This window comes from Sarcophilus harrisii, chromosome 2 (genome assembly GCF_902635505.1).
Source record: "Sarcophilus harrisii chromosome 2, mSarHar1.11, whole genome shotgun sequence".
In the NCBI taxonomy this organism is placed as follows: domain Eukaryota; kingdom Metazoa; phylum Chordata; class Mammalia; order Dasyuromorphia; family Dasyuridae; genus Sarcophilus; species Sarcophilus harrisii.
The window spans coordinates 280,162,529-280,175,047 of NC_045427.1; the positions used below are offsets into that span (position 1 = coordinate 280,162,529).

General features: G+C 32.8%; 1 protein-coding gene across 4 annotated transcripts in view; it reads right to left on the reverse strand.

Annotated features, from left to right (window-relative positions):
* Positions 1–1,759: 1,759 nt before the first annotated feature.
* Positions 1,760–12,519, reverse strand: part of CATSPERB (cation channel sperm associated auxiliary subunit beta) — a 164,436-nt gene continuing 153,676 nt past the window's right edge. For all 4 annotated transcript variants that reach the window (XM_031952284.1, XM_031952286.1, XM_031952283.1 and 1 more), the window contains 2 exons: positions 6,836–6,910; positions 1,760–2,179 (listed from right to left, as the gene is read on the reverse strand). In XM_031952284.1, the coding sequence (XP_031808144.1) occupies positions 1,982–2,179; positions 6,836–6,910 (273 nt within the window). In that variant the 3' untranslated portion in view covers positions 1,760–1,981. The remainder of the gene's footprint in view (positions 2,180–6,835; positions 6,911–12,519) is intronic.

The window sequence follows — 12,519 nt, forward strand, 5'->3', positions numbered from 1 at the left end:
TGATGGATTAGAATGACTGAAAATAGCCATTGGTTTGCTTCTGGCCAGAAATTTTTTGGGGGGAGGCTTCCTCTAGTTTAAAAAAAAAAAAAGCAAACTAACCCACAAAATCTCATTCACACTTGATAATGGTATAATATTGTTGCTACTGTGTATACTGTTCTCCAGGTTCTACTCCACCTTGTTCACATAAATCTTCCCTAGTTTCAGAAAAAGTATCCTCCTCATTTCTTATAGTACAATAGTATTCAATCACAATCATATACCATAATTTGTTTAGTTATTCCAATTGATACAAGTTCCCTCAATTTCCAATTCTTGACACCACAAAACAGTTGCTGTCAGTATTTTGTGTGTATGTATGTGTATGTGTATATATGTATATATATATATATATATACATACACACATATATAATGTTTTTCTTTTTTTTTAAAGTCTCTATGGAATATAGATCTGCTAGTGCTATTGCTAGTTCAAAGTTTTATAGTCTTTTGGGCATAGTTTCAAATTGTTCCCCAGAATTAGATTTGTTCGCAACTCCACCAAAAGTCTTTTAGTGTTTTTATTATTCACATCTCTTCCAACATTTGTCATTTTCTTTTTCTGTCATTTTAGTCAATCTGATAGGTTTGAAGTGCAACCTTTGAATTGTTTGTATTTGCATTTTTCTAGCTAATAGTGATTTAGAGCATTTTTCAAATGCCTAGAGCTAGCTTCGATGTCTTTTTCTGGAATACTGCCTAGTCATATCCTTTGACCAATTATCAAATGGAGAGTGACATTCTTATAAATTTGATTTTGTTCTCTATATATTTGAGAAATGAGCCCTTTATTAGAGGAATTTGCTCTAATTTCCTCCCCATAGTTTTTTGGTTTTTTGTAATCTTGGCTCATTGGTTTTGTTTGTGCAAAATCCTTTAAATTTAACGTTATTAAAATTATTTTCTATCCTGCAGAACACTCCTTTTGTCCCAAATTGTTCCTTTATGCATAGTTATGACAAAAATATTTCATGCTTCCCTAATTTGCTTGATAGCACTATTCCTAAATCATGTACCTTATTTGGATTTTCTCTTGATTTATGGTGTAAGATGCTTTTCTATGCCAAGTTTTAACTGCTTTTCAGTTTTCCTAGTAATTTTTGTCAAATAGTGAATTCTTGTCCCAAAAGTTTGGATTTTTACATTTATCAAACACTAGATTACTATGATCTTTTACTTCTGTATATTGCTTTCAGAAAATTTTGATGCAATAATGTTCAACATGATCAAAAATTTTGAGATTTACCTATCATATACTATATGAGTTCCAGTCAAAATAAACTAGAGTGGTAATATCCAAGGAATTCAATTCAAAATACTGAATGATGTCATCTACACCTAGAGAAAAAAACTATGGAGACTGAAGGCAGATTGAAGCATATTATTTTCATCTTTTTTGTTTTGTTTTGTTTTGTTTTTTCATGGCTTTTAACTTTTGTTGTAATTTTTCTTTCCCAACATAACACATATGGAAATATGTTTTAAAAAATAACTACATGTATAACCTATATAACATTTTGTCTTAAAGAGGAAAGAAAAAAAATTTAAACTCAGAATCTTACAAAAATGAGTTTTGAAAACCATCTTTACATGTAATTGGAAAAATAATAAACTATTAAAATATAATTAAAATAAATAAAATTGAATGAAACAAATGAGGATTTCTCAAAACTGATGTAAAGGAAAATTTTTTAAAAAGAATAATTTTAATCCAATACTCACAAATGTTTGAGAGTTAAATTCATAAAAACAAATATTTTCAAAGAATGATTTTAATTCTACAGGAAATTATAATCTTTTGAGACTACCATTTAGTTAATATATTTAAATATGTTCTCATTCTTATATGGCATATCTTATAAGATAAAACTTAAAAGAGACTAAAAAGGGAACTTGTGCTAATTTATATTTGACATTAGCCATTCCTCTTAACATATTCAGTCTTCTGAAACTATTCTAATAGGTTGAATTGATCCTTTCTTTTTTCTTATCATATTTTTAAATGGCTTCCACACTTGGACATTATATATTTCCAGGATAAATGCCAAATAAATGATTCCCCCCAGAAGTACAGCAGTTGTAGTAGCAATAAGAATTCTTCCTGGAAATGGCAATGGTACGTCATCTACGTAAATCTGAAATGGAAAGAAAAGGTCTTTAAGATCATTATCTCTAATTGTTAAAGTCACTACTTTCTTCTAAGGTCCCACTTACCTGATATAATAATAATAGATGACACTGATATAGCTTGTAAGTTTGTTTGTTTTTTTTAATAGATATTTATAAAGAATTTCATTTGAGCTTCAAATAACTCTATGGAATTTAGGTCTACAAGATTAACCCTAGATTCTCACAAATATATCTGCTATATGAGACTAGGTATTAAGGACAAGATTTGTGTTTTCTGGCCTCTTCTAAGATCTACAAAGAAGCTGTACTTGGTAGTTGAGAGACCTGGAAACAGGACCAAACAACAGGTACTGCTCAGGTATAATTATGGGTTTCAGGAGTGCCCTGTCTAAGGAGGGCAAGGATATTCTCATATTTCTCTATTATGCAGCGAAACATTGAAATCTTATTGTCTCTTTTCTTTCCTTTTCAGGAGCCTTGTGCATGCTGGAGAGAAAGGGGAGAAGGGAGGAATTTTTTCATCCACAAGAAATCTCAGGAAAAGAAAAGGGTGTGCATGTGAGACAGAGAGAGAGAAAGAGAGACTACCTAAGAAACCAAGGTAGAGACAGAGAGTCAGAGACAAGAAGAGAAACAGAGTGAGAGAGAAGAGGAGGAGAAGAGGGAGAGGAAGAAGGAGAGAAAAAGAGAGGAAGACTTACTATATAAGGAAGGATAGAGATAGTATCAAAATATAGTAACTTCCATTTTTCATATTGAATCCTGGACTAGGATTTGGGATATTTCTGAGCCTCATGATGTCATTTGTCCTCTCTGATTATGAAGGACATGTTTATTACATGGCTATGCCAACTACAAGAACAAGGCAAGCATAAAGTTGGAACCATTGGTAGGAAAGCAGCTCAGTCATTTGTAATCTTAGATTACCCTCTTGTGGTATTATTTCCTTTAAACCCTCTTCACTTTGGAACTTTTCTATTACTGCAAAGGGAACTACTATTAGCCCAGATTCTCAGGCCCATACTCTCCTGTATAGTGTTATATCATCTATTCAGTTGTCAAGTTATACTAATACATAAACATATAGATATGTCTATATGTAGATATAGATATATGTGTATATATCCATGTATATACAAATAGTATAGATCTAAGTATAGATAGATATGTATATAGATACAAATATACTATTTGTTTATTTTTAATAAAGTCTTTCTGTTCCACTATCTTCTTTTTAATATTTATGCTTTGGAGCATGATTGTTTCCTCCTTCTAACATCCTCGTTTTCCCCACATATTTTACACTCCAGCCAGATTACTCCACTTGAAATTCCACTAATACAACAATCTTGTTGTACTCTCCTCCCCCGGCCTATTTTTTTCTTTTTTTTTTTTTTTTTTTTTTTTTTTTTTTTTTTTTGCTAAGGCAATTGCCCGGGGTCACACAGCTAGGAAGTGTTAAATGTCTGAGGCCAGATTTGAACTTGGGTCTTTCTGACTTCAGGGCTGGTGCTCTATCCACTGCACCACCTAGCTGCCCCATGTCTCTTGTCTCTTGAATGCTTTTTCCTCCTTATCCCTTGATGTTAAATTTCTGTGGCTTCTGTCAAAACTCAAGATCAAATCCAACTTCTATAAGAAATCTTTCCTGTATCTTTCCATTTTCCCCCTTGCCCCATGTTCAGTTTTTATTTTGATAATTTGGTTTCCTTCCCTTTTTTGGTAGAGTTAGCAAAGGATTTGACTTAGTCTTCTCAAACAAGAATTTAGTTTCTATTTTTCAGTTCTATGGCGCTGCATGGTGGGGGGAGGAAAAATAGGGGAGCAACTTAAAATAGGAGAGGGAAGATCAAATATTTGTTATACATATTATGTTTATTACATGGCTATGTTAACTAGAGATATAAGTTCTTGATGTTCGCTTTTATTTTGATGTGGTTTAATGGATAGAATGTTAGATTTGGAATGATGTTCAAATCCTAATAGAGACATTTTTCAAGCTGCTCATTGGTAAAAAGTTGCTATTTTTGTGGATTAGTCATATCTGACTCATTGTGATCTCATTTGGGTTTTTCTTGGCAAAGACATTAGAATGTTTTGCCATTTTCTTCTGCAGTTCCTTTTACAGATGAAGAAATTGTAGAAGCAGAGTTAAGTGACTTGTCCAGGGTCATATAACTAACAAGTATCTGATGCTGGATTTGAACTCACCACCTAGCTGCCTGAAAATGAAAATATGGGATTATGATGCTTGTAGCACATACCTCACAGGAAGTCTGTAGGAGTCAAAAGGAGCGATTTGTGTGGCTGTTTTTCCGGGATTCAGTCATGTCCAACTGATCCCATGGATACTAGCATCCCAGGCCCTTCTATTCTCCAGTATTCTTCAAAATCTGTTCAAGCTCATGTTTTTTTTTTTTTTTTTTCATGACACATCTCTACATCTCATTCTCTGCCATCCCTTTTTCTTTTTTCCTCCAATCTTTTCCAATATCAGGATCTTTTCCAATGAGACCTATCTTCTCAATATGTAGCCAAAGAATTCATGATGCAGTTTCAGTATGTAACTTTCCAGTGAATAGCCTGAATATTTCTTTAAGTATTGAGTGATATGATATTCTTGCTTTCCAAGGGTCTTCTCCAGAACTGCAATTTGAAAGTGTAGAGTTTGTGGTATTCAGGTTTCCTCATACTCGAAATCTCCCAGCCAACTATTGCTACTAGAATAATCATACCTTTGACTATAGGTGATGTCTATGCAGTCACCATCTGCAGTGATCTTTGAGCTCAAGGACAGAAAAAATGAAAATGCTTTGATTTCATCTCCTATTTACCAGGAAGTAATTGGAGCAGTTGCCAAGATCGTAATTTTTTAAAATTTTTTTATATTATTTCAAGTGAGCTTTTACACATTTGTCTTTAATCCTTATCAAAATATTTCTTGATTCACACAGCTGAAGACTTTAGTGTAGTCAAAGAAACAGAAAGAGAGGTTCTTCTCAAATTCCTTTGCTTTCTCAATAGTCCAATAGGATTAATAGCTCCTCTTCTACTTCAAAAAATGAAATTCCTTTTCTGATAGGTCTCATTTGTATATTCCTGTATCTTGCCTTATAAGATCTTAAAGATAACCTTGATGGCACGTGACATGAACTCAATTATTTAGTAATTTGAGCATTCTTTGGCATTGTCCTTCATTAAAATTAGGATGTATTTAAATATATTGCAAATATTTAATGAAAACACATGAAAATAAATTGTAAATAGGAGAAGTAGAATATATGCTTCATGAATTTTGTGTTTTTCTTTATTTTATGGGTTGCCTGACCAAAGACTCAATAATAGTGAAAAAAGTGGAAAGATATAGAAGTGTTAATCATGTGGCTACTAGGCTGGCCCACAAAGCTCTTGAGTGTAGCTCAAACTAGAAGACATTTCTAAAAACTTATATGATGTTGTGATTCAAAGTCAATAAGTAGCCTTAGAGGAATCCTTATATATTCCCTTATTAATAGTACCTTTTTCTATTTGAATTTGATACCACTGAAGCTGGTAGAGGAGTATTTTAAACAGGGTCAAAAATCCAGATTCAACAAATTTAATAAATTTATTACAATCTGAAGAAAGATTTGTCCTGAAATGTCCCTAGGGCAAGTCTTTATTTCTATTTCTTCCATGTTTCTATTAATGACATAATATATGCCATATTTATTAAATAAATACATAATATAAACCGTTGCATCAGAGTTCCAAAAGATCTTAAATGACCAGACTAGTGGATCAAATATGTTAAGATAAAATGTAATCGAAATGCATAAAATTTCATCTAAGCATATACCTTCCCTAGCACATGAAAAAAACTGTTTTGTTAATTAATACTAGATTCTGAATAAATGTTAGTTGTATTTTATAAAACATACTATTCTTGGCTTTAAGAAATCATTTTCTTTTGGAAAAATCTGGGATTTTAATAAATTGCAGACATGACACAAGTCAAAAGCATTGTAGAGCAACTCCCCAAAATGAACATGATCTTAGGCTGCCCTAAGGTATTATCCATGTCTAGAAATAGTACCATTATATTGTAACTCAGTCATAAACATATAGAATATTGTACTTCTGCTTTCCATTAAAATATCATAATCATTTAAAGATACCATAATGATCCTTTGGGGAAGAAGAGACAGTGATGAAGGGAAAGTTGGGAGCAGAAGCAAATTACCTTATAAAAAGAATATGATTTGTAATTAAAAGACTGAGACTTTTGGTTCTGATACTAGCTAGCTAGGTGACCATAGAGAAGTGACATCACATCTTTGAGTCTCAATTTTCTTGTCTTTAAATTTATGATATAAAATTTTTATGGTCTTCTTTAAAAATAGATGATGGTTACCTTATAAATCTTAAAATTCCATATGAGTAATCATGCATTATGCACATAATTCTGAGAAGTAATTTATGTCTTTTTTTGTTTGTTTGTTTTGTGATCATTTGTGTACACAGTGGTAGCAAAGGGACCATCATTTTCCCAGTGTCCAGAATCACAAATTATTATTTTACCTCTTTCTCAAAAGGAGTAAAGGAACTCATGTCAGTATTCTTATTAAATTTAATGTGATATGCAATCCATACCCCAACAAAAACCAGAACCAGTATCATACCTGAAACTCATCATAAAAGTTGCAAAAAGTGACTCCAGGAATAACTACCACTCTGAAATGGAAGAGTTCAGAACCCTAAAGAAAAATACACAGAACAATTAGTAACAAGTTGCATCACCAGCATTTAAATACATTTATAATGAAAGTCAAATATTTAATAATAATCCAAGCATTGAATTATTTCACTAAATATTCTAAATGCTAAAGGAAAACCTGACTTTAGAATCTACAAATGCAGAGCTTATGTTGTAAACAATAATAACAATTAATGATCAATGATGATCTCATCTTTAAATCATACCTCAGAATGTTTCTGGACAGTCCTAAAAATGGCAAAGAAAGAGTGAAAGCTGTGTAGGAGTCTGTGAAGGTCTGGAAGAGTCCTAATACACTAGTCAATTGGGTTCAGGCTACCTATCGCACACTGCATTTTTCTCTTCAGACTATGCAATTAAACTAACATAATAATAGTCTAAGACTAATTGGAGTGATAAGAGATTGCAGATTTTGCTTGAAAGCATTGTGATGATCAAGATATCACTGAGGATCACAGATGACCCTTATGTTCAGGTGCCATAGGAAGGGCAAAGTACATCAGAACAATTTAGACATACCAGTACCCTACCTGATGGAAATTTTTCATTGTAGGTGGCATTGCCACATAAGATGGGCCCACCATAAGTACATGTGAAATTGAGCAAAGACACAAATAATTTCTGTAAGCATAATAGTATAACATGACAAAACTAGAAAATGATCTCACATGTTACCAGTCAAACATCTCAGCTCCAAGTCACACTACTATGTATTATTGCTAACAACTCTTTACAAAAACAATTTTGTTACCCTAGAATAGACAAAATGAGAGATAAAAATGAGCTAATGAAATCTATTGAGGGAAAAATACAGACATGGTGATACCATTAATAGTTTCACTTTGGACTTATTAGTCTTGTGATCAGCAAGATGGCAGATTTCTCACTTTCTCTTTAATGCTCAAACTCTCCAAAAAAAAAAAAAAGAAAGAAAGAAAAGAAAAGAAATTATATGTTAAATGTAAAATGATTACAACCAAATTCATGGTATAAATTAGAGAATTCTTGTTAAGGTAAAAATCCTTATAAATTAACACAAAGAATACTATTCCTTAAAGAGTTTTCTCAACACCCTCTCCCCATGAAAACACAAAGATGAGGAAAGTGGAATAACTGGTGTGAAATCCAAATATATCAAATGTGGAAGGAAATATAGCAGAACATAAAGAAATGACAACATTTTAAAAAATACATAATTATAGAAAGCCAAGTGATTGATCTTTTAGAAAAGATGTGCAATCCTCCCAAAACAAAAGAACACTCCAAAAAATAACACAGTCTAAAATACCACAACATAGAACATAGTAGAAAATAATTTCCCAGATCTTTTGAATATACACTGTATAATGTTAAAGTTCATATAATATTAATAATCATGGGAATGACCACATCAAAGAAAGCTATAAAAATATGAACACTTCCTTCACCCAAAAGGATAATTAATGAACATTTTTAGGACATATGACAAACAAATTAAAAATGTACAAATATACTTTTAATATAAGCAGAATGATTTTTCACTGAGCAATTGCAAAGACTGCAAACAAGTGTATGTCGCTGGATTTGTTTAACTGAAAATGACTTATTCCTAAATTAATAATATGGAACAATTAAGATCTAAGAGTATAATTGAAAATAACCTCATAAATTCAAAGACAAAGAATAGTGAAATAAACTGAGTTATGCAAATGTGTTTGTGTAACTAGAGAGATTTGTAATGGTGACAAAGGATCATTTCAGTGTTTTGAGGGGAAGCTGGATAGAACAATGGTGAAATCACTACAGTGTCTTTGCCAAGAAAATCCCAAAGGGTACATAAGAGTTGGACATTAAGTAGACTGAACATTAAGTAGAAACACTATATTTATCTCTTATAATATAGAAAAGAAAAATATTCTTTCACTCAAATACCTTATAGTCTAACAGACAGAAACATTACATATATAGGACTCCTTGAGGCCAGATATAAGGATCTAGTGGTCCTGAGGTGATGTGGCAAGACTAAGAGAAATCAATTTTCTTTTGTTTTATTTCCATTAATAAAGTATAGCACCTTGTTACAATAATTAGACTGTTATAAGCCAAGGAGAAGCACTCTGGTTCACTCTGTGGCTTTTGATTTTAGAGGAATGGTTCCAACACTATCAAGCCATCACTAATGTTCCCTCTCTACAGTTAGGCTCTCAGATGATGGCTGGGGAAAGATGGAATTTGGTTCCTAGATAGAAAAATATCTTATATTTAGGCAGAGGTTTGGTACTGGCGTAATTTACATTTGTCTTAGCTTTAGTTAATCCTTAGCACTTTTACCATTTAGTTGCACTCCTCTGGACTTCATCATATCTCAGGTAGGTACCTTCCTATACCACAAATCTCTTTCAGTTTTGTTTTCTGTGTTTTCACCTTCTTAGAGTGTAAGATATTGAGGTAAGGGAATATCTTACTTTTTTATATTTGTATCCCAGCCCCTTATCACAGTACCTGGGATATAGGAACTTAATAAATGCTTTTTGATTTATTTACTTATTCAAGAAAGATTCAAGTTGCTGGACACATTTGTATAACACCACCCTACCCACCAAAAAATAGATAAGCAATGGAATGGGAAGAGAAAGAATAGATATTTTTCTTGGAACTTCCCTCAATTTACAAGTAAATGGTTATATTTGGTGCCATCTTCTGTTCTGAAATGCCTTCAAGGTTAATTTATCTTTTTCTTTTCTTTTTTTCTCTGCCATAATTTAGTTTTCTCTTTCCTATTTCACTGGTTGCTTCTGGTATGATGGTTGTTTTTGCATCAGTTTGTATTAATCCACTCCTTCTCTGATTTCCAACATTTAAATTATATTTCTGTCTTTGAGATGGATCCTATTATTTATAAAAGTTTCCCAGAGTTCACAAAAAGGTTTAATTGATTTAATGAGGTAGATGAGCTCTGTTCTGATTAATTCAAATGAGACATTTTTTTTACTTTAATAAAGTGAATTACTTTCACTATAGAATGGTGCAATTGGTGGAGCTCTACCTTAATATTACAATATTTGTTTCTAATATTGAACTGACAGTGCCTAGGACTTTGGTACACAAATAATTATTTCCTGGAGCTTCAGAAGGTAGAACTGCCAAGAAAAAGGGAGCTACAATAACTCCTGCACTAAGCAGTTTCAAGCACATTTTCTACTGTATGCCCCCATGATAGCTGGATGGGGGGATGGCAGAGAGATAAATCAGGATGAAGAAGAAGTGCTCTTCTCTTTTGAGGAGTTTTGGATACAGAATCCTGGGCTGCTTCCATTGGTGTCATAGAGAAGATGGTACTGATTTGACAGATCTGACAAATGCCACTTCTTACATCACCCTCAGAGTACCTTGTTTTTTCAAGGCTGGCTTGCCATACGTTGGTGTTTTCTGTTGGTGATGTCAGGGTTGAGAGAGCTACCTTCTTTATTGGACAATAAACATTGGACAAGGGACAATTGTTGGAAGCTTCAATGGCTTCACTAAAACTGGGAAAAAATGTGTCCTATTTTGAGACAGATGTAATTTAGAGATAAGAAAAATCCATCATGAGGTTTTGGTAAGGATTTAATCAAGGATATCTAGAAGGGTAATTGTGTAGCTAAGAAGGCCAAGTTGATCTAAAACAGAATATATTTATAGTGGAAAGAGTCAGTGGATTTTCACAGAATGGTTTAGGAGCTGAGAAGGATGGCAGAAATTACCTACTCTGAGAGAGATGTTTATTAATAAGAAATTATGGGGGAGATCCATCCAGGTTTTTCCCCTCTGTCTTCTTTCCTTGTTTGAAGTGAAAATTTTGAAGGACATTACTTAACTCTGCCAAAAATTCACTCCCCTTAGACCATTTTACCTAAAGTAGATTCCTATCCATGTGTTCTACTCAAGCAAGTTTAGGTGGAGATCTTTTGTCTAGATTGCCCAAGACTGAGGGTAGTCAGACTGTAGAAATGATCTCTGTCTGAGAATGATCACACTCTCAGTCCCTCACTGGAATGACCCCATTTCTCCTTGTAATATTCATTCTATCAGTTGTCAACTAATCAGATTTGATTAGCACCCTCAGGAATACCCATACTTCCAAGTGCATATAAACTTTTTAATTTTCACAAGTTTCTAACACCATTTTGTTGATAAAGAAAATGAGACTCAGAGAAGTTAGATGGCTTGTTCAAGTTCACACAACAATAATAGCAGTACCAAAGTTTGTTTTTTAACTCATTGTAGCATTGAGTGGCTCTAGATAGGTGGCAGCATTTGGGATTGGTAAACTAGGAACACAGAAGAATAAGTAGTAAGGGAAAATCCATTGTTGAAATGGGTCAAAAGTAGCCAAGAAGGAAAGTGAGAATGAAACAAAAAGATCGATCAATAATTTGAAGGTGATAGGAGAGTGAAGAGAAGCTAGGAGAAGGAGAGATTAACTTCTAAAGAAAATGGAAATGTGGGATAGAGAAAAAATTTTGAATGAGATGAAAAAGAATTGAGGGGATTGAATGGGGATTGAAAGGGATTGAATGTCTTCTGAGACTAGGTTAGAGTACACAAATTAGACAAAGAATTTATTATAAGTTGGCTATGTGTCAAGAATTCTGCTAAGGACTGGATGTTTTTAAGACAAAAAACAGACAATTCTTACATCTAATGAAATAAGACTGAAAAGGATAGAAGCAAGTTTGAAATTTTAAAGGGGAAGGTTTTGAAGTGGCAAGAAAGGAAATGAAAAAGTTCATAAGAAATCATTTTAATTTCCACAAAGAAAAAAGTGAGGTCATTCCTGAAATAGATAGGATAGGAGTAGAGATGAGAAATTTAAAAAATATTAATGATGCTCAGAGTAGAATCAAAATATGGCCATGCCACAGTGAAGCATTTTAAAATTTTGAAAACCACAGAGAATATACTCAATTGAATAAATCTTTCTAAGTACCATGTTGTGATTTTCTGTAGTTATACCAAGTAGCAGAAACAAGGAAGGAAGGGATTAAGAGCAGAGACTGGATAAGGAGAGCCTGGGACTTTTTGGAAGGAAAAGAAGACATGGATTCATAAGTGTAGGACAGTGTAATAGTTAGCTGTAAAATCAAAATAATAAAAGGAACTTATTGTTTGAAGTAAGGGTATATGAGTGACATAATAAATAATGAAGAATTAGAAATGTTCTGGAAGTATGAAGCAGGAGAGAAGAATGAATGGAAGATTGAGAATTGATTTGAGGAATTTGGGCTCCTGGAAGTGGAGTAACTTTAGGTAATAGTGAATCTGTATAGAGGTTACTGGGATAGGGTAGCTATGGAAACTATGCAAATCAAGAATAATGATAAACTGAATGAAGATGGAAGAACCAACTAAATAAAGATTGAAATCACTGAAGATGTAGAGAAGATTAAGGTAGTACTAAAGATTTAAAATCAAGCTGAAGTCACAGGAAAATGGAAGTTATCTTAGAGATCACTATATAGCAATGATATAAATATTTACATGAACTACAAAGGAAGAATAGTTTAAACAATATTCTTTTTTTTGTAGATAATACTATATTTACTCCATGAATCCCAGCAAATTATTTTA